Here is a 26,433-nt window from a genome sequence, read left to right on the forward strand (position 1 = left end):
CTTCGTCCATTTTTTTCCCTAAGCTATGGTAAGTCCACCAAGATAGCTTAGGCTGCAGCAGTGATGTAATGCTGAACATTGTACAGTCATTTATGAGGAACTTAACCATAATAGTAGATGTTCATTGATCACTGTTGCAGTAGCCATCCCCTCATACCATCCTCCTTCTACTACCTTACCTATTTTTACCAGGGTATTGATATATGTTTTTATATAATGTTTATATGTTTTAGTGTTTATTTACCTTTCAAGCTTATAGCCTCCCTTCTTGAAACGATAAAGTGATGAAGCTTTGTTACACTCTAACTGCCTTTTATAAGGAGCTCTGCTTGAATTAGAGCATGTGGAGGTGCTCTCGGGTGTTGAAAAGCCGTCCGGTTGGTCATATTCTGGGCAGGATGCAACCCGTGTAGCTCAGGCTGCTGCAACAATGTTCATCGGTTGTTATATTAAGTTCCACTTACAGAACTGTACTTTGCAAAACCAGATGAGTAAAATTGGCAGTGTACAGAATACCTTGGATGTTGCCATGGAGTCTATAGCAAAGGACTCACCACCTACGTCTGATTTAAGTTTTTCTCAAAAGATCTACAGATATCAAAGTGTAAAAAATAAAAAGAATAAAAAGAACAAAACAGTGGTTGCTCTACTCTTCTCAAACTAGGAAAATAGTCTTCTCGTAACGCAAAACTTAATGAGTGAACTTATGACTTAGATGCAGCTTGTGAGGCAGTGATAAAATTGTAGGAAAGCATAATGTGTAAATTGAATTTCTGTGTAAGTGGAAAGCACAGCCAAGCATGCAGTAACTGTAGGTGCCATTTATTTGCAGTGGAGACAGTAACACAAAAGTCAGAATCGGAGAATGACAATTCCTGGCTGAATTCTGAGATGGAAAACTTGAGAGCCGGATAGCAGACACCTTTACCTAAGACCAGCAAAGTCGCATCTTCTGCTAATCAAAACCCAGAGCTGACAGTGGTTCAAAACCCAGAGCTGACAGTTAATAATGAAGGCATGCCCCAGGGAGTGTGTAATGAGAGGCATCGTACCCAGTATGAATAACCTCACAAAAATTCCCTGAAAAGAATGAATAAATGACACAGCAAACAGAGCAATGCATTCAAGTTGAAATCCAGATAAGCAGTCATGAAAACAACCTATACTAAGCTGTACTTTTAATAACGGAGGAAATCATAAGATCTGAAGTAGTTAACTTCATTTGTCCATCAACCTGTGGGTATCGGATCCATATCGGATCTGAGCCGGCAGCTTCAAACAGCTAAGATCCGAGCTCCAAGCTCCTCCCCCTTGCCCATAATCCCCTGCTTATCCCTTCCTGACCTCAGAGCTCGTTTGCCGCGGTTCAGTCAGCAGCTCTGAACGAGTTCCAGGCATGGGAGTTGATCGTTTTTGTGAGAAAAATCCTTTTCTTTTTCTATTATAGCAGTAAAAATTTGTGTGTGTGTTGCTCCTTAGTTAGTTTCCAGTTGTTAACTGTTTTTGTAGTTAATTTTAGTTAAATTACCTCCCCCCGTGTGTGAGAAGGCGTGTCTGTCTTTGGGCCTAGTGTAATTTTGTCCCTAGTCATGTCTGAGGCCCCTAAAGCCTTCTTTTCTAAATGCACCGAATGTGGCCATAAGCTGTCCCCAGCGGATGGCCACACTCGGTGTGTTATCTGCCTTGGGGTTGACCACCTCTCCTCAGGCTGCACCATTTGTGCAGCCTTCAACCCCAGGGCTTTGAGGGACAGGAGGTCGAAGTTGATTCTGGCGGGACTGTTGCCCCCGGACTCGACTTCGTCCTCCTCTCCCTCCATGGCACCTGCCGCGGCAGTGCCACCTTCCATCCCTGCTCCCCTGGCCGGGCTCACCCTCCCTCCTCAGGCCAGGAGGAGAGGGAAGCTAGGAGGGAGAGGAGAAAAGAGAAGCACCACAAGCGGTGGGCCGAGTCTTCCTCCTCGGCCCCGTCGGCCAAGCAAGCAGCTTCTCCCAGGGCCTCCGGGCCTTCTCCTTCCCAGCTCCATTCACCCCGTTTTTCCCCGGAGGAGGAGGAGACCCGGCCTCCTTAGAGGTCATCGAGGCGGCACTCCCGGCCCACTTCGGTGGCCTTCTCTAGGTCAACCCGAAGCTTGTCCGATGCAGACATGGACTGGATGATGCGTAGGTTCCTCCAGGCCCAGCTGCAGATGGGAGTGCTCCTGCCTCCCCCCCCCTCCAGGGGGGGGGGGCTCGACCCCTTTTTTCGCCCCGATTGCTCCTTCTCTGACCCACTTCCGGGCTTCGGAGCCTTCAGAGCCGGGTAGCATGGGAGCCGGGGGACTGTCGGCGCCGATAGTACCTCGTACTTCGGCACCGACGGCACCCTCGAGTTTGTCGTGTCCGTTTTCGGATCAGAGCTCTCGGAGCCGAGAGCTGAGCTTCGGATCCGGAGGTGTCAGTGTGTCTTCGGCTCAGTCTCGGTCGGAGCATACTGGCCCTTAGGATCCGATTGCTTCGGCGCCGGCTCCGATCCACACATCGGATCTGAGGGGACTGCTCTCGGATCCCAGAGAGAGCAGTTCTCCTTCGGCGTTCGATGTCGTGGAGAGGGTACTGTCGAGGGATTCGAGGCCCCAGGCTCCTGCTATGGTTCCACCCTGCACTCCCTCTCAGATGGGCCTACCTTCCATCACCCGGCCCCAGGGACAGCCTGCGCCTATGTCCCAGATAGTTCCCTTGGAGGAACAGGATGTGGTTGGTGAGGCCTCTTTGGACAGCCCCCCCCGAGGAGGTTCCTACAAACGTAAGTGCAAGAAGGCACTTGGACTCACCTGAGTCCTTGACAGAAGACACAGACTTAGGGGAAGGTTCCCCAAGGTCACCTCCCAAAGACGTCTCCTTCGGAGACATCATGGAAATGCTTCGAATTAGAGGGGGGTGGTCAGCCCAAAAACCTTCCTCTGATGAGTCTGTGTTTCTGGAGGCATTTGACGTAGGCCCATCTACCTCTTGGGTGTCCCCTCCCACCGATCCCCTGGTAGACCGGATTACTACCAGGACATGGAAGGAGCCGGACACTGTGGAGCCCATTCCAAAGAGACCAGATAAAATTCTCAGCCCCCCTTCTGATAGGACGTGTTGGAGCAAGGGTGCTCCTGTAGATGCCATGTTGGTGGCGGCTGCCACCAGAAAGGAACTAGCCCAGGAGAGTTCCTCGATCCATCCTCCAGACATGGAGTCTCGGACGATGGACTGCCTGGGGAAGCGGATATTCGCTTCAGCCACCTTCTCTGTAAGGTCGCTGAATTATATGGCACACATGATACGACTCGAGCGGGATCTCATCAAAGAATACACCGGGTCACCCCCAGAGTCCATGTCGGCCGAGGATAAGAAAGTATTCTCAACCCGAATGGCCACTCTCAAATCCATTGCGAACACCTCTATGCGGCTCCTCTCCCATGCTACGGAAGGAGCCGCTAGAGCTAGCAGAGCGGGCATTGTCTTACGACGGCATGCTTGGCTCTGCCATTGCGATTTTGCGGAACCCTTCAAGGCATCCTTCGCTAATGCCCCGTTGGACAGTTCTTCGCTATTTGGCAAGACCCTACGCGACACGCTGGTCCAGAGCGAGAAAGACTGGAAGACGTTGTCTGCTGTCAGAATCCGCTTCTCTGCTTCCCAGAGGTCCTTCTCTAGGAACCAAAAGGGACAGAAAAAGATGTGGTTCCGGAGGTCTCAACAGTCCCGTTTCGCTCCGGACCCCTCGTCCTTCTAAGGCAGAGGAGGACAGGGTGGACGCCGGCCCAGAGGCAGAAGGGGGACCAAAGAATTTCGGGTCGAGAGAACCCTTTTCTGATCGGCCCACGCAGCAATCCTGAAGGGTTACCCGACTGCTCCACTCTGGAGGCAGTCGGGGGGCATTTCTCGAGGCACCTAGCAGTTTGGGAGTCCATTACAACAGATCGCTGGGTGCTTCGAATCATATCCAGAGGTTACAAGATCCCCTTTCTCAATCTCCCTCCCAAACTCCGGAGCCTCCCGGATGTTCTGCCCAATCAAAGGGAGGCAGCAGCCGCAGAAATACTCCAGCTGCTAGAAAAAAGAGCAATCCAGCACGTCCCCCCAGACGAATCCAGATCAGGCTTTTACTCCAGGTTCTTCTTGGTGCCAAAAAAGACGGGGGACTTAAGACCAGTCCTCGACCTGTCCTTTTTAAACCTGTCAGTGGCCAAAGAAAAGTTCCGGATGGTCACCATTCAATCCATTCTCCCACTCCTGCAGGAGAACGACTGGATGTGCTCTATAGACCTCAAGGATGTGTACTACCACATTTTGATGGACAGGCGATCCAGAAGGTTTCTCCGCTTCCGGCTAGGAGCCAGCCACTACCAGTTCAGGGTCCTTCCCTTTGGTCTCACCACAGCCCCCAGGGTGTTCACCAAAGTCTTGGCAGTTGTAGCGGCCCACCTGAGACTCCAGGGAATACAGGTCTTTCCGTACCTGGACGACTGGCTCCTGACCGCCCCCACCAGGCATCGACTGTGTTCTGCCAGAGATTACTTCCTCCAGTTGGCCTCCCGACTGGGAATCACAATCAATATCAAAAAATCTTCTCTTCAACCAACCCAGATCTTGGACTTCACTGGGGCCAGATTAAACACAAACCTTTTGCAAGTCTTCTTAACTCCTGACTGGCTTTGAACACTAAAGCTCCACATGCTGGCCCTTCTACACTCCCCGGCTCCTCCAGCGGAATTGGTCCTGAGGGCTCTAGGTTCCATGGCGGCAACAATCAACCTGCTACCCTTAGCGAGCTTGAACATGAGGGTACTACAATGGACGTTGCAGGTTCAGTGGTCCATCCTGCAACATCCACTGAGTTCACCCATCCCCCTCAGCAGGGTTTGCAGGTAAGTCCTATTCTGGTGGCTCCAGTCCCCGGACCTCCAGAAAGGATGCCCCTTCTCTATGTCCTCTCCTCTAACCACGGTGACCACGGACGCTTCTCGCCTCGGGGGGGGGGGGGCACTGTATGGGCAGAACCGTCCAAGGCACGTGGACCCATTCAGAGACCCTGTTGCATATCAATGTCCTAGAGATGAGAGCGGTGCTGTTGGCGTTGCAAGCACTCCAAGCCCTTCTTCCCTTGGGGATAATTGCAATTCAGGCAGACAACATGTCAGTAGTGTGGTATATCAACAAGCAAGTGGGAACCAGATCCTACCCACTTTGTCGAGAGGCCATGAGAGTTTGGGAATGGGCAATCTCCACCAACTGCTTTCTCATAGCGACGCACATTCCGGGCCGGTCGAACATCTTGGCAGACAGGCTGAGTCGAACCATCCTTTCACCGTACGAGTGGTCTCTGAACCCGAGAGAAATCTTCTTCAAGTGGGGTCAACCTTGCTACGATCTCTTCGTGTCTCCTTCGAACGCAAAGTGCAGCGACTACTTCGCTCTAATTCTCCCACCAGGGGAATCTCACAGAGACGCTCTGGTGCATGTTTGGCCATCTGGTCTACTTTATGCTTATCCACCTCTTCCCCTAATGCTAAAATTCTTGCAGAAAGCCTGTCGGTTGGGGAGCAGAGTGATCCTCATAGCCCCATTCTGGCCTCGTCAAGCGTGGTTCCCATGTCTATGGTCTCATCTAGTGAATCCCCCATGGATTCTAGATCCCACTCCGGATCTGATCTCTCACCCACTAGGATTAACAACCCCAAACCTGGACAACCTCAAGCTTACAGCTTGGTTGATCCAGTTCCAGTAATAGCTAGGACTCCTGGTATCTCGTCCTCTGTTAAGGCTATTCTAGTAGCCGCTCACAAGCCTTCTACGAGAAAGGTTTATAATAGCAAATGGAAACGCTTTTCAGTTTGGGTGGAGCACAGAAACTTAGACCCCTTTACAGCTCCGTTACCAGCAGTGCTAGAATTTTTGTCAATCTTATTCGACCAGGGTGCTAGCTCCTCTACGGTCAAAGTCCAGTTAGCCGCAATCTCCCACTATCATGTGGGAAGTGATCTCGGTCCCTTGGCCTCTTCCAAATTATGCAAGACCTTCTTAAAAGGCACTTTCCTCTTGAGGCCTCCAGTTAAAGATGCAGTTCCAGTCTCTAACAGCTCCTCCCTTTGAGCCTGCAGCTTCGGTGGATCTAAAATACTTATCTTGGAAGACGGCTTTTCTTATTGCCATCACTTCGGCCAGAAGGGTTTCGGAGCTTCAAACCCTTTGCGCCAAACCACCATACTTGGTTTTCCATAAAGATAGAGTTTCTCTCAGGACCAATCCCTCCTTTTTGCCCAAAGTTGCTTCGGAGCCCAATATCAATCAATCTGTTAATTTACCAGTATTCTTTCCAAATTATCACAACAAGGGTGAATACAAGTTACATTCTCAGGACGTACACAGGCAATTGAGGTTCTACTTGCACAGGACTGCTGACCACAGGAAATCTGAGCAGCTCTTTGTATCCTTTGCTAAACCCTCTTTGGGAAAACCAGTATCAAAAGTTACATAGTCCAGATGGATCTCCCAATGTATACTTCTTGCATATAAGAGTTCTGGCCGACCTGAACCCGAAGGAGTCCACACACACTCTACTCAATCAATTTCTACCTCTGCTGCCTTTTGGTCCAGAGTGTCATTGGATGACATTTGTTCAGCAGCCACTTGGGCATCATCTCATATGTTCATTAACCATTACAAGTTGGATATAATTTCCAGAGGGAGAGCATCCTTCGGCTCTGCAGTGCTCCGGAATATCCTTCCATGAGGACCTCCCAAGGATTGGGTAGCTGGGGACTCTGTCCCACAGGTTGATGGACAAATTAAGTTAACTACTTCAGATAAAGAAGTTATGTACTCACCATAACGTTCCATCTGAGTAGGTAAACTTCATTTGTCAGCAACCGACCCCCCCCCTCCATCCCCCTAACCTATAGTGCGTACTAAAAGGATTCCTTGCCCTTCGTTTCCGGATAACTCTAGGTTAGGATGTGCAGGTGATCCTTTGTGTTGTAATGCTCTGTGCTACTAAGCAAACTCGATCTGAGGTCAGGAAGGGATAGCAGGGGATTATGGGCAAGGGGGTGGAGCTTGGAGCTCAGATCTTAGCTGTTTGAAGCTGCCAGCTGGGATCCGATATGGATCCGATACCCACAGGTTGCTGACAAATGAAGTTTACCTACACAGATGGAATGTTATGGTGAGTACATAACTTCTTTTTTAATAGTGTTCCAAGAGACTCCAGCTTAGGTCCTTCTGAAAATAATTTATCAGCCAAAATAGGATCAGATCCATGAATCTGTTAACTCAAGTGTCAATGCATGAAAGCATTGCAACTGTGCCATCTATTGAGAGAGGCTGAAACCAAGCTGTCTTGAAGTATGTAGAAGTTAACAAAAAAAAAAAAAAAGCTGAAGATGTTGACTCTGAGGCCATATTGTGTCTGACGGACAATGCATTTTTCCTTTTGCTCATTCATATTCACAAAGCTCACAGGCAGCTTTTCAGGTACTTCTTTATCCATTTGCCTTTCTCTATGTAAAAGTCTTCCCTAAATATGTGACTTGTGTTCACTTGAGTCTAAGCAGGATTCACATCTAACCTGTTCTACACAGTTGCATGATTCAGGCCCCAGTCCAGGCCTCACAGTAAAAAGGCCTCATGGAAATCCCATATTTGAATCAGTAGGCCCCTGTGACTTTATCAGAGGAATCAGTGCCAGGAGTCTATAATTTGGCTGTGCAGTAGATAAAGTCCCTATAAATTACTTTAAAAAGGGAGCTGTGTCCCTGTACCCCCTCATGTAACCAAGAGGTCAGCAAACATATTGCAGGAAATATAAATTGGCTTCAAAGTTGCCTGTTCAGTACTATGGTCTCTGATAAATGGACTTTGACTGAACATGTTGTGATGAAGTGAAGGGACTGGGTACCTAGCACAGGTTTAGATAACAAATGCTTCCCTTGGAAGTCACGGTGCCTACATGTGGTCCTCAGTGATGCAAGAGAAGCAGAGCTGTCAGAAACGGGTGCTGCACTTAAGCCTTTTTCTTCTTAAATAGATTCATTTTCTCCAGATCCTGTATAAGGGGATAATGACAGTGCCCCTCTTGTTAAATTATATAATCTGCTTGTGGTGTAGTATCTAAACAAACATGGAATAACATACTTTTTGCAGGGAAACACAGTAGCTATGGCTGTGGGCCATAAACTAGTTTATCTTCATTTTGGTAGACATACTGTTTTCCTGAGTCATAGATCCAGTCCTCTCCAGGAGCTGAGAATCAAATAGGTCTGTTTACACCTGGCCTTCTAGATTCAGACACCTCAGAAATTTCTGTTTGCTATGAGGGAGATTGCTACACTCAAGTTCTGCTTCCTGCTGTGGGAGTAGGAGGAATTAGAAGTTGATATATATTGCTCCTTCATTGGTAAGAAAGGTACCGCTTTCTTTCGTTCCTTCTGATTTTGCATCTGTTATCAAAATTCAGAGAAAACCATTGTTTATATGTATTATTCTGTGTTGGCCAAGAAGTTTGTGGTTTCAATTTCTCAGGTCATTGGCTGTACAGGGAACATGTCCGACCAAGTTAGACAGTAGCCTTACGTTCGACTACCACGTGGCCACAGTGGTGAGGAAATTCTTTTATGTTGCGCAACTTGTACATAAGGGCATGGCATCTAGGTCCAAAGAGGTCATTGTCTCACTGTACTTTGCCTTTATCAAGCCAATGATAGAGCACACTGCTCCCTTTGGTATGTACCTGACCAAGCATATGCAGCAACTAAAGCAACCTCAAAAGTTCCTTACAAAAAGAATACAAAGTGTAACAAACCTGCCTTATGCAGAGTGCTTTAAAACCCTTTCCCTCTACTCAGTCTTCTATAGATTGCTGAGAAGTGATCTCTGCCTGACTTACAAGGCATCTGCAAAATCCCACACTTACGAATCTCCTGTGTGTTTGTAAGTCAAACAGTACCAGAAATACAAGGTCTAGGGAACCTGAATTTTGTCTGTGACTTAAACAGAACATGCTGGAGAAATGGATATATGTCCTAGAGACTACCCCTTCTATGGAACAGGCTTCCATGTGAAGCTGAGTTTGTATGTTACATAGTTTACGTGCATCCTAGACCGGTGGATAGGGAATAGGAAATTTACACCAGGCTTGGCACCCATGTCCCTTATGGGCAGAGGTAGCTTAGAAATGCCTGGCTGTCAGTGTTTTATTTGGATACAGGACATCATTATTCTTTCAGGAAAACTTGGCTAGACTTAAAAAGGATCCCGGGTCATTAGCCTAGTAACAATCTGTGAAGCCAGCTTAAGTCCCATGCTGGTGGGGAGAAAGATGGATCCATCTTTCTGTTTGGTTGCTTCATTAGATACTTTGATTCCTTGTTAGGCTAGTGTCTTCCTGGATGTCTGCATTACACCAACTGCTTTTCTTATTTACCTTGTTTTTTTACTTAGTTCAGCCACATATCTATTGTATAGTCTTACACATGGTGTTTTAACTTACTACAGCTGGGTGACACTTCCAGGTATTTCTGCAGTTACATACTACTGACGCCTGTAGGCGCCAAGTATTGCTTCTTCCTATTTGCATTAATAATTCCAAAACCAGTGCTAATTGCAAGGTATTAAAATATTTCATCTTTAAGCTTGTGCAGTGGCAAATACAACTGTATTTATGTATGATCTCTCTTTAGTTCAGATAAAGATATAATTGTTTGTATAATATTTCATATTTATTTGTATTGTTATAAATTTTGTATTGTTCATAGGTGAGTACTAGGCTAATGGTCCTGGGGCCTTTACAAGCCTAGCCCATAGGATTACCCTGGCATCGTGCCACCCGACGTTAGTTCCCAGTGCCTCTGTCAAGTAGAGCCACTGCAGTGATCCCAGGGTGAATTTTCTATTTCCCATCCACTCATCAAGATTTCTCTTGAAGAGGGCCAGTGAGGTGCTCTGTTTGACATGTATGGGAAGCCTATTCCATAGCATGGGCATTCTCTGGGTTATGAACCTGTCCTCCAGCATGTTCTGTTGATTGTGGTAATGAGGTTGACGTCTCTGGAGCGTGTAGTGCAGAGGGATTGGGATTTCTTTAGATGTTGCATTTCTAACAGAGCTGGGTCAGACATGGCTTTGTAAGTCAAGCAGAGATTGCCTCTAAGCAGGCGATATGAGACAGAATAGAGAATAGTTGGAATTTTTTGAGTCTGTCCATATAGGACAAGTGTTTAAGACCTAGGATCCTCTTTGTGAGGTACTTTTGTGGCCTCTCCAGTTGTTGCAGGTGTCTAGTGAGGTCCATGCCAAATGGAGCATTGTACTCAATGACTGGCCTAATGAGGGAAGAGTAGAGGGAGACGAGGACCTCTTTCTTCCTGGATGCAAAACCCTTAGTAATGAGATGTGCTACACAGAAGGACTTTCTGACCACAGTGGCACTGTGGTCAAAAGAGAGGTTGCTGTCAAACTATGTCCCAGATCTCTTCTAACACCTTCTGTGTTCAGTGGATTACCATCGATGTGGTAATTCACGGGACCTGGGTTTTTCCTAAATGGGATGACGACACATTTTTTGACATTGAGCTTAAGGCCATGGTTCTGACACCAGTCGTTGGTCTCAGCGAGGCCTTTCTGTAGGATGTCAACATCACTTGGGGAGTTAATAATGGCTCCCAACTTGCAATCTTCTGCAAACTTTGTCAGCCAGAGTCCCTTTGTGTTGGCTTGGACTTCTGAAAAGTAGATATCAAACAGGAGAGGATCCAGGACCGATCCCTGTGGGACTCGACTTGTGACTGGTCGGCAGTCTGACTTGGAATCAGCTACTTTCACACTGTGGATTCTATCTGTGAGCCAGTTTGCAACCCACCTAGTGATATAGGGGTTGATGCCTAGCTTAGTGAGTTTTTCTATGATTCTTGAGTGGGGAATGGTATCAAAGACCTTGGCCAGGTCAAGGTAGGCTGTATGAACCACTTTTCCTTCATCCACAGCTCTGGTGACTGACTCAAAGAAGTTGAGCAGGCATGATCTACCCTTCACAAAACCAAACTGTGTGGGATCCAGAGTTTGGAGAGTCCATATATCCTTGTTTATTAGGTCCATGATGATGTGTTCCATAGCTTTGCATATCAGACTTGTCAGGCTAATGGGGCGATAGTTCCCAGGGTCTATATTCGCTCCTCCTTTGTGGAGAGGGATGACTATAGCATTGCCCCATTTGGTAGGGACAAAGCCTGAGGTGAGGCTGTGATTGAACAGGGCACACAGGTGAGGTGCCAGTTCACTCTGTAGTTCATGTAGAACACAGTTAGGGATATTGTCAGGTCCCATAGAAGCTGTATTCTTGGCCTTGGGCAGTGCTGTTTTAACCTGTGCAGCAGTAATACTGGGTGCCTGGCAGTCTACTGGTATTGTGATTGGTCCTTTTGGGGCTGAAGGGGTAAAGTTGGCACTGACTCTGTCGGCCAGTATATTGGCGATGTGTTTGCTCTGTATAGGAGGTACCATTGTGCAGTAGCTCAGAGCAAATCTGGGTTCTTTACATAACTATAGAAGGCCTTGTGTTTGTAAATGACTTGACAACAAAATAGCATAGGCAGAACTTCTTAGCCTCAGATGAAAGTTCTAAGCTGGATGAACAAAATGCTGCTGGTCTACCCAGCTCTTCCCCCATCCAGAGTCTGTGCTGCTACTCCATTCAGTTTTGGATGCTCGTTGTTGGCATACCTCCCAGTTTGACATGGAGAAATCCCTCATGTTTTTGGGAGGTGAGAGGTGGGAGGAACCCCTCCCAGACACTGGGAGAATGTACAAACTCCACACATGTATTGGTCAGAGGTTAGGGTTGTACCCTGTAGCTTGTACCTGGGAGATAAAGACCGTAAACATTATGCCATCCATGTATACAGAGTGTATTCACAAAGTATTATTATTGGAAACTCCACTCCATGATTATTTCTTTTAGCATTCAGTAGGACTTGCCCTTCTGAACATTGTTTCTTTGGCTTCTTCCTGCTTGAGGAGGTTTTGTGTTACCTGAAAATGTTTTTCCCAGCTATTACTTGCTGCAGAGGGCCTTCTGCAGTGTTTCTTATTAGTCTGTTGTTTCTGTTTGTTTAGATGGCTGCTTCACTTGCAAGGTGACTCCCCTTCCTTTGCCCAGTGGGCCCACTTGTTCCAGCCCCCTAATGAGGGAGGGTGAGAGTACCCGGCACCGTACAACCCAGGTCAGAACACTATGGCCAGTTTATTCCCTGGCTGGGGGGCCTTCTCAGCCCATTCATTTCCCAGAAAGGTATACCCAGTCAGTAAGGAGCCTGCCAAATTGGTGAACTTCCCTCCCCTTTGAGCTCCTAGCTCCCACGGTGGCTTGCTAGAACTCTGTTGGTCTTGATGACCTGGAAGAGTACTAGTGCCTCCTCATTCCTGCTAATCTCCGGCCCCTAGGTAGTGCATACTGTGCAGGCAAAACCTGGTGCCCCCTCTAGATGTCACCCAAGTGGCAAGCCAGAACCACCTCCTAACAGCGAGTGTAGTGCAGCTGTGTTGTGTAAACAGCTCACAGTAGCAAAAGATATCCGAATACAAAGGAACTCTTTGCTGCAGTACAAGTCCCCCACACACATTATATCACTTGCTTTTGGTTTGCACCCCAGGAACCAAGGGGCTTGCATGTTTTACTGTAGCATGTTCTTTCCTTGTCCAAACTTCATTAAAGCTGTACCTTTAGATAGAGAGTAATGGTGCATGGGCAAGGGCCATCTTGAGCTTTACAGACCAAGGACAGGAGTCTCTGCGCTTTCCTTTGGGGGCACACCTCTGAATGCTCTTTTTGTAAAAAGAACTGAATAATGGTACGTGCATCTCCTTACAATTTGGTAAGTTGGAGTCATGTTCATGGAGTACAGCTGCTAGAACTGTAGAAGTCAAGACATTCACCTTAAGCAGATCCTCGGGATAAGGAATAACACTGCAGATGCAATAGTTTTCTTGAATGTCTACTGTTATGGTTAGTTGCTCACTTTTAGTACATTTCTCTCCCTTTATGTTTGCAGGTAGTAAGATTGTCTTTTCCATGGAATGTGAAATATTAATTGGGGTAGCAGTTCTTACGTTTTATATGTATGTATATATATATATATATATATATATATATATATATATATACACATATATACATACAGCAAAGTAGCCTACAGGCCATTCTCATGTTGCTCGTTAACATTACCAGAAGGTAAGACCATTTTACTGGAAAAAATAATTTTTGTTTTGAGGTAGGCAGCTGCTTTAAGATGGTAAAACTTGCTGCAGGAATCTCTTTGGAACTTAGTATTATAATTATTTGTGTAGCAGTGTTTTAATGGGATCCAGAACGTTTTTTGTTTCTGTTTGTTTATTTTTTCTTTCTTTCATTGGGCTGATAAATGCAGTACCATGTGGCATCATTTATTTAATTGTCTTCTAAATATAGCACATCTTTGTATTCATCTTAATTTTATATTATTGTTTCTTACCCCTTTAGTCATCTTATATCCACATTGTTGGTTTTATTTTATTTGTGTTATAACTTATGTATTTCATGTACATAAAAATCTTAGAAATACCAGCTTTATGGCTTAGGATAATTAAATGTTTCCAGAAATATATTACGGAGTATAGCCTTTGTTTTAAGTCTGAAGACAAATTGCCAACTTCTCAGCCAGAGCTTCAGGTGCTAAACTGCTGCATTGCAGTGACATTTGGAGTACAAGAGGAGTGATAAAAGTTGAGACCTTCACTTATACTGGAGTATTCTGTTTACAGAAGAAATGGCTACATATCTACGATATGTAAGAAGATTGGACTTCTTTGAAAAACCAGACTATGATTACTTAAGGAAACTTTTTACAGATCTGTTTGACCGAAAGGGATATATGTTCGATTATGAATATGACTGGATTGGCAAACAGTTGGTGAGTAGCATTCATCAGTGCTTGACCTTTTTAATAATGTTTTATGTTTTGTAACAGTGATGTCAGCGAAGGTGTAGTAGCTGAAAGAAAAATGTTTTATTTATGCAAGTTAACATTTTGACAGTATTATAATAACTTTGAGAAATATAAACTTGTGTTTGTTGTGATTTCATATTTGTATACTCATTATTTGAATTTTTTTTGTTTGTGAATTAATTGTAAGACATTAATAGCATTGTCACTGATATGTTGAAATGTATGAGAATTTACTAGTTTGTCTTTTTGTTCCTGAGAGCTGTGTTTTTAGCAAGGATTATAATTATTTTAGATTTAAGAGCTACAGAGACATTTTCCCCTGCATCTGTCTCTCTCTATTATGCTTAATTGAGTAGTTAATCTATTTTTTTTTTTTTGCAACCCACATAATGGATTTCATCAGATGGGTTCAGAAAACTGCCCTTAAGGATGCTAACTTAAGTTAACTTGATTTGTAAGGATAAACTGCAGAGATCTGATGTCCTTTTCATTCTTCCTCACTACTGGGTCTAGGATCTGACCTTTGGATCCGATTATTCCACTTTCCTTTAGACTTGAGATCCAAGCCTCAAGCTCCTCCCTTTACACATAATCCCCAAGATCATCCCTAAGCCTTCAGATTAATTTGCCACCATTGCAGTCAGATAGAAGATCAAGCCTCTCTGCGATTCTGTTAAGTGAAATTTTTTTTTTCTCTTTCCTGTCCATAATGAAAGATTCACTCCTCCCTTTCATTTTCTTAGTTGTTAGTCAAGGTTTTTTATCAGTGAGATTGTGTGTGTGTTTAGTAGGTTAGGTAATTTGTGTACTTGTCCAATTTTTCTCGTTCTTTCTTTCTACTAAGTTTTTCTCTCTTTCTGTTGTTTGCCAAGTTTCTTTTTCTTAGAGTGAATTATACTGTGTGTGTGTGTTAGGTAGGTTAGGTGTTTAGTTCTTGTGTGTGTGTGTGTGTGTGTGTGTGTGTGTGTGTGTGTGTGTGTGTGTGTGTGTGTGTGTGTGTGTGTGTGTGTTTACTGAGAAAAAGAAATCTCTCTTCTCTACTTTAAAGCTAATATCTAAAGTAGTTTACGTCATTTGATCTTCAACCTGTGGGTATTCGGATCCGATTGTATTTGAGACGGCCGCATCACCAGCTTCTGATCCAAGCTCTTCCCCTACCCATAATGCCCCTCCATCTTCTTCCCTCAGATCTTATTTGCCGCTTTCCAGCCCAGCAGCATGGTGTCGTGCTCCAGGAGTTTAGTGTTTATTTTGGTGAGTGTTTAGCTTTTTCTATAGCTAGGTTCCTCTAAAATTCTTACCCTTACCTCTCCTACACCCATGTCAATGTCAGTACAGAAAAAAAAGTTAGATTTAAAAGTTAGTTTTGTGTTTCCCTGTGTTCCCCTTCCCACGGTTAGTGCTAGAGATTGAGTGTGTGTGTGTGTGTCCCTTAGACATGGCAGATGTTCCTAAGCTTGTCTTCAGGAAATGCGCAGTGTGTGGCCACAAGCTTTCCCTGGCTGATGGCCACACTCTGTGAGTTGTTTGTTTAGGTGCGACCCATCTGGACACTGCCTGCACGATTTGCACAGGGTTTAATCCCAGAGCCCTCAAGGACCAGAGGGCTAAGTTGATTACGAAAGGCCTCTTACCAGCATCGAGGACGGCTGTCTCCCCTTCACTTCTATAGTAGCTGCCACTACCATGTCTTTCCCCTCACATGCCTCAAACTCCCGCTTCTAGGCCTTTGGATTCTGACAGGAGGCACAAGGATAGGCCCAGAAAGCAGTCCCCTGACCGCTCGGCATAGTCGGGGCCTCCAGCTAAGGCAAAAACTCCACTCCTCCTAGCCCCAGCACCCCTCGGCTCTGTTCTCCGAAGTTTTCACTGGAGCCGGCGGTGTTTCGGCACCCTTCAAGAGCCGCCCCTCACCAGCACTCCTGGCTGGTGTCGGTGGCTTCATCGTCCCGTTCCACCCGCAGTCTAAGCGAGTCAGAGATGGACAGGATGATGCGGAAGTTTATTCGCACCCAGATCCAGATGGGGGTTTTGCCAGCCCCCTTTCCCTCTGGAGCGGGGGTTTCTCAGCCCTTCTTCACCCCCATCACTCCTTGTCCAATCCGGCCCTTGGTTTTGGAGTCCTTGGATCCTGGACCCCTCTGGGTCGAAGGGCTAGTGCCGACGGTACCTAGTACCTCAACTCCGGCCATGGCCTTCAGCGGGTTGGATCTGACTGGGTGGGATCCGAGCTCTCAGAGCCATATCCTCTGCGTCGAATCAGAAGGGGTGCTGTCAGCTCCAAGTTTGTCGGAGCGCAGCCTCCTCCTCGGTGCCGGTGAGCTCTGCTCCGACTCCCCCTTCAGGTCCAAGGAGAGCAGCTCCATTGTTTTTTCTCGGGATGTCCGCTCTCCCTTGGCTTTCGACACGGTGGAGAGTGTCCTTTTGAGTGGGTCAAGGCCTACCATCTCCTCTTCGGAATTTGCCCTGAACCCCTCGATTCTGGGTACAGCTCTGACCATCCTGTCCTCTCAGGGACAGCCCGTGCCTGATGTGCCCCAGGGAACACCCATTGGAGAGCAACCCTCAGTTTTTGAGTCCCCCACAGAGAGTCCCACTGAGGAGGTCACTCGCAAACACACGTGTAAAAGGAGGCACTTGGACTCCTCCCCAGAGTCCATCACAGATGACACGGACTTGGAAGAAGGGGAAGGTTCCCCCAGGTCACCCCCTAAGGGTATCTCCTTCAGAGACATCATGGAAATTCTATGCCATAAAGGGGGGGTGGTCCACCCAAAAAACGACCCCAGATGAGTCTGTGTTCCTGGAGGCATTCGGCACAGTTCCATTTACCTCCTTGGTGCCCCCCCCCCCCCCAGCCGATCTGCTGGTGAACCTTATTACATCTGGGCATGGAAGGAACCAGACATCATGGAGCCAGTTCTGAAAAGACTGAATAAAGTCCTTTGTCCCCCACAGGACAGAGTCACCTGGAGTAAGGGGTCCCCAGTAGACGCTATGGTGGTGGCAGCTGCCACCAAGAAAGAGCTCACTCAGGAGAGCTCTACGGTCCATCCTCCTGACCAAGAGTCACGGTCGATAGATCATCTGGGGAAGTGATTTTATGCTTCAGCCACCTTTCCCATAAGGGAGCTGAACTATATGGCACATGTTATTCGACTTCAGCGAGACTTGGTTAAGGAGGTCGCTGAGTCGCTCCAGAGTCCAAGTTGGCAGAGAGCATGAAAATGTTTTCTGCACACATGGCCACTCTCAAAGTGGTTGGGAATACGTCCATGCGTCTCCTTTAGCATGCCACAGAAGGGGCCACTAGGGCGGCAGGGTCCGGCATTGCCCTGAGGCGCCACGCCTGGCTTCGGCTATGTTAATTCTCAGATCCCTTTAAGGCGTCCTTTGTGAATGCTTCATACGATGGCTCTTCCCTATTTGGGAAGTCTGTGCGTGAGACACTAGTCTAGAGTGAGAAGGATGGGAAGACACCGTCTGCAATCGGGATCCGCTTCTCCTCCCCTCAGAGATCCTTCTCAAGGAATCAACAAGGGGAAAACAAGATGTGGTTCCATAAATCTCAGTTCTCCCAGGACACTCAGGACTGTCCTTCTCCCAGAGGCAGGGGGGGGGGGTTACGACAGATGCCAGCCCAGAGGCAGAGGGGGTCCAAAGAACTTTAGGTCCAGAGAACCATTCTCGGATAGATCTGGGCAGCAACCCTGAAGGGTTGCCCAGCTGCTCATCTCTGGAGGCAGTCTGGGGCCGTCTTTCGTTACACCCAACGGAGTGGGAGTTCATTACAACAGACCATTGGGCATTAAAAATCATATCCAGAGGTTATTCCATACCATTTGTAACACCCTACTCCCTACCAAAACTCCTCCCGGATGTTCCACCCACACAAAGGAGGAAGCAGCACTGGCGATAGATAAGCTGTTAGAAAAATGAGTCATCCAACCCGTCCCCCCAGATAAGTCCATATTGGGCATCTATTCCAGGTTCTTTTTGGTGCCAAAGAAACGGGGGACTTCCCATTCTGGATCTTTCTGTTCTGAACCTGTCAGTAGCCAAGGAGAAATTCCGGACGGTCATGCTATAGTCCATTCTGCCCTACTTGCAGGCAGAAGATTGGATGTGCTCTATCGACCTCCAGGACATGTACCTATCCCATCAAAATGAACAGGCGCTCCCGCAGGTTTCTTTGCTTTCGGCTGGGGGCCAATCATTAACAATTCTGGGCCCTACCCTTTGGTCTCACCACAGCCCCCAGGATGTTCACCAAAGTCATGTTGGTGGTAGTGGCCTACCCGAGGCTTCAGGGAATCCAGGTTTGCCCCTACCTGGACGATTGGCTCCTTGCTGCCCCTACCAAGCATCTACTATGCCAGGCCAGAGATTACTTCCTTCTTCTAGCAAACAGACTGGGCATTATAGTCAACTTCAACAAGTCGTCGCTGACTCCAGTTCAGAGCCTACATTTCATTGGAATTCAGCTAGATACCATACAAATGAAAGTCTGCCTCACTCCGGAAAGGGTAAACAATTTGAAACTTCATGTATCTTACCTTCTTCTTTCTCACCACCCATCAGCGGAATCAGTTCTGTGGACCTTGGGTTCCATGGCAGCCACTATCAATCTTCTTCACTTCGCACCTCTTCACATGAGGGTCCTCCAGTGGACATTAACAGTTCATTGGTCCCTACTGGACCTACCCTTGTCCCATCCGATACCTATGTCTCGGGTTTGCAGAGAGTCACTTCTCTGGTGGACTCTTTCCCCAGAACTTGTCCAGGGGCGTCCCTTTCTTCCTTTCCCACAACCACAGTGACCACGGATGCCTCCCAGCTAGGATGGGGGGGCATTGCTCAGGAAGGACAGTCCAAGGCACGTGGTCCCCTTCCGTGACTAACTTGCATATCAATGTCCTGGAGATGAGGGTGGTTCTTTAGTGTTGCAGGCCCTTTGTGCCCATCTTCCTCTAGGGACTAATGCTATCCAGTCAGACATGTCAGTGGTCTGGTATATCTGCAAGCAGGGAGGAACCAGATCTTACCCCCTTTGTCGAGAACCCATGAGAGTGTGGGAATGGGCGGATGTTATGTGGTCCTATCTCGCCTACATTCTTTACTCACAGGTTCTCGGCTCCGACTCGGCCAACTTATTTTCTAGCACAAAGTCTCTAATTGGCTGGGCTAACCCGGTATCCCAAGATGCACCTCGCCCTAGCCCCAGATCTCGTTTGCCGCTCATAGAGTTAGGACGTGGTCTCACTTGGCTGTGGCTAAGTACCCTTCCTATACTTTTCATAAGTATTTAGCAGTCTGCTTCTAGTAAAAAGCTATTTAGCTAGTTTTCATTGTGAGTTTACTGTGTAAGCGAGTTGTGGTTTTTTTTTTTTGTGGTATCCCTCTTTTGACGGGCTTGGCCCATTTAAATTAAAGGACCTAGTCCTCTCCGGTGTGTTTTTTGTGTAAAATTGTGATTTTGTTGGTCGGTAGTTAGATTACTTGCTGCACCAAAGAAACGTTTAAATTAGAGTTTCTTTGGTTGTTCTTGGTTTGGTTTTCCTGCCTTCCTATCGTGTCTGTCGTTGTTGGTTGAGTGGGTGCTGTGTACTATTATGTCTAAAGTCAACTCTAAAAGCACACCAAATATTTTATTAAAGCTTTTGGGTCTACACCCTTCATCAGTACAAATCAACTAATCACATTCAGCATTTAAATAGGAGATAAAACTAAATCAAATGCTTCAGCCAACCTATCAAACCATTTAACAATCAAGACTTAAAGAAACATAAATAACTTTTAAAATATACATAAATACTATTAAAATGCATAATAAAACATCCACCTATAAACATTTACTAAAAACATATTATTTAAACTAATACATTCATAAACACATATACATATATAAAAAAATATATGTATATATGCATCATAATAATATATAATTCATAATCTTTCTCTCCGTCTTTTCATCAAAACTGGTTTCAAGCTAACAGCGTTATTTAAACCAGGAGCATGGTCTGCTTGTAGTCTAATAATCCATTCAAACTCTTTAAGCTCCAACAAGTTATTCATGTCACCTTTCCTTAAACCCATTTGTACTATATCTAAAACCCTAAACCTAAAACTGTGTTGCTCACCCTTATCTAAAACATGCTTGCTCAACGCATTTGTTATTACCTTTCTTCTCATATCCGATTTATGCTCTATAATCCTTTCCTTAAGCTTCCTAGTTGTTTTGCCTACATAAAATAATAAACATAACGTACAAGTTGCCAAATAGACAACTTGTACTACATTACAACTTGTCAACACTTTTGACGTAAATATTTCTCCTGTTATGGGATGTTTAAAATAATTTACACCTTCATGTAAATCATTACAGCAGGAGCAATTGTAGCATTTTCTTGTTCCTGCTGTATTCTCTAATTTCTCAGTTTTTAATTTAAAATCTTTATAACAGAGTTTTTGTTTTAATGTTTCCGAATTTCTGTAGGCATAGCTTGGCCTATCTCCCACTATGCTCCTTATTTCTGGCATAGCTAGTAAGATGGGCCAATTTCTCTCTATTATCTTACACACATTACTTGTATTTAGATTATAGGTGGTAAGATACCTAACTATATTACCATCCTTAAGTACATCTTTACTATTCTTAACAAGTCCCCCTCCTAAAATTGGTTTATATTTATCACTTCTTCCCTTTAACACTTCCTCATGAATCCTGCCTATTAGTTGTTTTGAGTAACCCACATTTTGGAACTCCTGCAGCATATTAGTAGCTTGTTCTTTGAAATTATTTTCAATTGTATTCAACTTACTTATTCTTATTAATTGTGCCTTCACTATTCCTTTGAAAGTGTGAGGAGCATGCATACTACTTCTGCTTATATATCTTGAAGCATCTACATCCTTCCTATGCACCATTGACTCTAACCTGCTCCCATCCCTGAACAGGTGAACATCTAAATAATTTATGCTTTGAATTGATGCCTCCATTTTAAATTTTAAAAAAATGCGTGGACATATTTAGATATCGTAAATACTCCTCCAACTCCAGTTGGGGACCACCCCACAACAAAAAACAATCATTTACAAACCTCTTATAAAACAACACATTGTCATTCATCTGATTTTCTTTATTTAATATCACATTCTTCTCCCATTGATACAAAACCAGGTTTGCATATGTATTAGCGACGGGAGTACCCATCGCCACCCCAGTTTGTTGTAGGTATGGTTCCCCATCAAAGATAAAAACATTATGTGTTAGTACTGCTTCAAGAAGCATACAAATATTTTCAATATCCCTTCCACACATTCTTATTTCACTATTCAAAAAATCACGTATAGCATCCACACCATAAATATTAGGTATAACAGTGAAGAGTGATGTAATGTCAAGAGTTACCATAATGCATTCTTTAAACCCATAAATTTGGCACCAGTTATATAAACTATCTAAAAAATCATTAGTATCCTTTAATACTGTAGAGCATTTTTCCATATATTTTCCCAACACATTTTGCAAATATTTGGAAATGGGCTTCGTAATCCATCCACCCCCTGATACTATAGGTCTCAGTGGTGGATTGTCAAGGTCTTTGTGTATTTTAGGAATACCATAGATCTGGGGGATTCTAGGACATGGTACAGTTAAATAATTGAACAAATCAATACTTAAATTGTCGCTAAGTTGTAATTCATATATAATCATATTAACTGCCACTACCTGCTTTTGCACTTCAGAAAAAGTTATTTTCCTAAAAACATTCTCTAATCCAAGTAGTTGTTTAAATTTTGCAAAATACATATCTTTTTCCATTACAACCACCCCACCTCCTTTGTCCGCTTGTTTTATAACTATTTTATCACAAGCTTGTAGACCTTTTAAAGCCAAGTATTCAGAATACGTTATATTATACATCTTCTTGACCACATTTTTCCTATAGTATAGACGTAATTCATGTTCTACAATGTTAGAAAAGGCTATTAAAATAGGACATAAATCAGGTGAAAATACGCTTAATTTTTTTACAAACGGGTGTAGTTACATTACTATTCTTAAAAAGGAGCTTAAGACTAATTTGTCGCAAAAATAGCTTTAAATCTGTAATGGCCTGAACAACATTGTCCACTGCATAAGGAATAAATTTCATTCCTTTACTTAAAAGCGATATCTGCGCATCAGTCAATCGAATATTAGATAAATTCACAGTACCTTTTATCATTTTCACTGTCGTCTGGTTAACTTGTTCTGAGTAACCGGACTGTTGAGTTTCCTCTTCCCCATTGCTGCAGACTGCTGCACTTGTTGATGCTGTTGAGGATTCTTTGCCGATAGTTGCACCACAATCCTCTCCGGTTGCTTTAAGCAAAAAGGGGAAAAAGAGGTAATTTCCTTCTGATTATTCTTCCTGAAAATATCTCTACTGCTTTCAGGTGCCATTTTTCCTTTAACTTTGGCGTGCATCTCGTCATCCTTCTTAACGTCTGTGGCGCTTACGAAGGTACTCTGCACGATGTCACCATCCTCTTTGTCAATTAAAGACACAAGATCCGGAATAGATGGTAGTACATTTTTCTTAGATAGAGCGCTTTTATTAGTCGCTTGGTTAGGCGACTCTAATGGTGCCTCAAAAGTATCTAGTTGATCCAAATGGTTAGTTCTATTATTACCATTTGGATTTTGCACTCTATTTTTATGATGATATGAAAAATGTTTAGCATCATTCTTTGGCCACGAGAAGATGTGATTATGCTTGAAATCATCTATGTCCCTTTTCAATTTACTCTTTTTTTCTCTGCTGTAATTTCACATCAAGAGCATTAACCCGAGACAGAAAATTTTGATACAAGTCCGATGATTTATGATAGCATGGTATATCAGTTATAGTATTCTCAAGCACATCTATCTCCTACTCCTGCTATTATGTCTAAAGAGCAGAAAGAGCATAAACCCGCTGGGTTTAAGAAATGCTCTAAATGTGGCTACAAGATGTCCATCACAGATGGGCATTCTATCTGTGTTTATTGTCTTGGTGCTATTCACCTGCAAGAGTCCTGCAGGTTTTGCCACGCTTTTAGCCTGAGGGTACTGCAGGAAAGAAAAAATAAGTTGATTTTGAAGGGCCTAGTTAAACCTTCTTTTGAGGAGTCCTTAGACTCTTCTTCTAGTACTAAGTCTAAGACTTCCAAAGCCAAGAAAAGATCTCCGGCTCCATCTGTCTCTTTGGAGCCTCCGGAGAAAGTTTCGAAAGTGGATACTGCCTCCTCGGCTCCATTGTCCTCGGGGCCGCAGGAAGTATCCGTTGTACTGGAGTCGACCTCGGTCCTGATATTATTGGAACCTATTCGGAGCCAGTCACCCAGTGTTAGGCCTGAGTCTCCGGGTAGGAAATCCCGATCTCCTGTTTCCTCCAAATCCTCTAGGCTGTCGGATTTGGATGTGGATAGGGTTGTCCAGAGGCTCTTGCAGTCGCCGGTGTTAGCAAAATTGTTTTCGGCTCCGGAGCCAGTCCTTATTCTTGTACCGATGATTGCTCCTCCGAGCACCCCTGTGTCGTCGGAGCCAGAGTGCTCCACGCCAAGTGATGTTCTCGTGTCGGCTCCGATACCCCTTGCGAGTTTATCGGAGCCAACGTCGCCTCCAACCATGTCGGTTCCGTCCTCTGGTTTTGGTACTCTGGTTTCCTCAGTCAGACCTGAGTGGGATACCTTGGGACTTTTGTCGGTTCCGAGTCTCCCTCTCGGTGCTTCGGCTCGGGGAACCCCGACTCCGGTTGTGGTCTCGGAGACGGGTCGGTCCTCTGATTCGGGGGGACCTACCTTCAAGGCCATGAGGAGCGCACTGGCCAGATCATCAGTTACATCTCCCAGATCGGTCACTCCTTCCCCCTACACCCCGGCTAGAGCCTCTGACACACACCTGTCCGTGGATGGCGGAGCCCGAAGGTCTGAGGATACCCCCATGAGCGGTCCCCAACTTTCTGAGGGCCCCTCAGGGTCAGTGCCTGAGGAGCCCCCTAGAAAGAAGTTGTGCAAGAGGAAGCACATAGACTCCCAGGACGAGTCCCTCACGTCGGATACCGACCTCGAGGAGTCTGAGGGGTCCCCTAAGTCGTCCTCCGATGATGTCTCTTTCTCCGAGATCCTGGAGATTTTGAGGCAGAGAGGTGACTGGCTTTCCAAGACCCCCTCTGAGGAGGAGTCGGCTTCCATCCATCCTCCTAACAAGGAGTCCGGGAGTATGGACCAGTACGGGAAGCGTACCCTGTCTTCAGCGACCTTTACATTGCGGTCTCTGAATTATCTTTGTCATTTTACTCGGCTCCAGAGAGATCTCCTTAAGGAGCTAGGAGACACTCTGACGGGTAACATGCCTGAGGCGGTAGCGCAGACTGTTAATGCCCAGTTGTCTACCCTTGGTTCCATTGTCAACTCGTCCATGAGTCTCATATCCTATGCAGCCGAAGGGGCGAGTAGGGCAACTAGCTCAGGTGTAGCTCTCAGAAGGCAAGCCTGGATGCGCCTGTTGTCATTTCGCGGAGGCCTTTAAGTCTTCCTTCACTGACGCCCCCTTTGATGGGTCCTCACTCTTCGGGACCAAAGTGAAAGACACCCTCACCAGATGCGAACAGGAGGGGAAGACCCTATCTGCCGTAGGGGCCCGTTTCTCTCTTCCTTCTAGGCCTTACCCCAAGGCTCAGAGAGGAGGGAAAATGTGGTTCAAGAAGTCACAGAGGTCTTTCTCTGCCGCTCAAGGTGAGTCCCCCCTCCAGAGGCAGAGGAGGGGAAAATTATTCTGGTAGACGCCATCCTAGAGGCAGAGGAGGCCCCTGCAACTCGGGAGACCTCAATTCCTTTCGCGGGTCTTCCTTTCAGTGTTCCTGAGGCGTTGCCCGACTGTGCTGTTCGGGGGCCGAATTTCGTTGCATCCGAAAGCCTGGGAAAGCATCACCCAGGATCGTTGGGTGCTTCGAATAATTACCGGAGGTTAAACCATCCCCTTTTTATCAACACCCCCTCCAGTCAAAAGAATCCCGGACGTTCCACCCAGTCAATGGGATCAAGCAGCACTAGAAGTTTCAAAGCTGCTAGAAAAAGGAGTCATCCAGCCAGTCCCCTCAGACCACATCCGATCAGGAACTTACTCAAGACTCTCTTTGGTGCCGAAAAGAACAGGGGACCTGAGGCCCATTCTGGATCTCAGCCGATTGAATCACTACGTTCTAAAGTCCAAGTTCCGAATGGTCACTCTTCAGTCCATTTTTCCCTTGCTGGAAAAAGGAGTATGGATGTGCTCCATCGATCTCAAGGATGCCTACTACCACATCAAGATGGACAAGGCATCCAGGACTCATTTACGCTTCCGGCTGGGAGCCAGCCACTTCCAGTTTCATGCACTGCCCTTTGGTCTCACCACAGCCCCCAGGGTGTTTACAAAGTGTTTGGCAGTGGTGACGGCGCACCTGAGACGTCGGGGATTCCAGGTTTTTCCATATCTGGACGACTGGCTTCTCACCGCCCCCACCAGGCATCTCCTTATTCAAGCCAGGGAGGCTACCATTACACTTTGCCACCAACTAGGAATTACCTTGAACTGGGAAAAGTCTGCCTTGCTGCCCTCACAGCGTGTTGTTTTTATAGGCACCGAGCTAGACTCTATTCAAATGCGGGCCTTTCTGCCACAAGAGAGAATAAGAGTGCTGCAGTCTCAGATTTACGCATTGTTGCCCTTCAAGAGAGTTCAGGCCAGGTTAGTTCTTCAGCTCCTGGGATCCATGGCTGCCACCATCATGCTGGTGCCTCTAGCCAGGTTACACATGCGGATCCTACAGTGGCTCCTTTCGGCCCAATGGTCCTTTCAGAAACTTCCTCTTTCCCACTTGATACTTCTCACGGAATGGTGCAAACAGAACGTCCGCTGGTGGCTATGCTCCACCAATCTGGACAAAGGGAAGAGCTTGATTCCTATGTCTCCAGTAGCCACGGTGACCACGGACGCCTCCCAGATGGGGGGGGGGCATTATCTTGGCAGGACGGTCCAAGGCACGTGGCAAGATCATGAGGTACACCTGCACATCAATGTTCTAGAGATGAGAGCGGTGTTACTAGCGTTGCGGGCACTCCAAAGCTCTCTTCCTCGGGGAACGATTGCAATTCACTTGGACAATATGTCCATGGTGTGGTACCTGAACAAGCAGGGGGGAACCAAGTCTCATCCCCTCTGCAGAGAGGCCATGCGAGTGTGGCATTAGGCAGTGTCTTCCCAACGGTTTTTAGTGGCAACGCACATTCCGGGAAAGACCAACGTGATAGCGGACAGGCTGAGCAGAGCTATTCTGATGCCTTACGAGTGGTCCCTGAACGACTGAGTGGAGGTTCAAATTTTCAACAGGTGGGGTCAGCCTTGCTGCGATCTCTTCGCC

The 26,433-nt window shown here is 46.0% G+C and overlaps 1 protein-coding gene across 7 annotated transcripts in view; it reads left to right on the forward strand.

The window, feature by feature from the left end:
* The window catches only part of CSNK1G3 (casein kinase 1 gamma 3), a 2,843,512-nt gene that overhangs the window by 2,252,270 nt on the left and 564,809 nt on the right, over positions 1–26,433 (forward strand). For 5 of the 7 annotated variants that reach the window (XM_044060767.1, XM_044060770.1, XM_044060769.1 and 2 more), the window contains one exon: positions 13,818–13,966. In XM_044060767.1, the coding sequence (XP_043916702.1) occupies positions 13,818–13,966 (149 nt within the window). The remainder of the gene's footprint in view (positions 1–13,817; positions 13,967–26,433) is intronic. The other 2 variants (XM_044060768.1, XM_044060772.1) reach the window with 1 other exon arrangement.

Source organism: Protopterus annectens, chromosome 2.part0 (genome assembly GCF_019279795.1).
Source record: "Protopterus annectens isolate FY-2018-M chromosome 2.part0, PAN1.0, whole genome shotgun sequence".
NCBI lineage: Eukaryota > Metazoa > Chordata > Ceratodontiformes > Protopteridae > Protopterus > Protopterus annectens.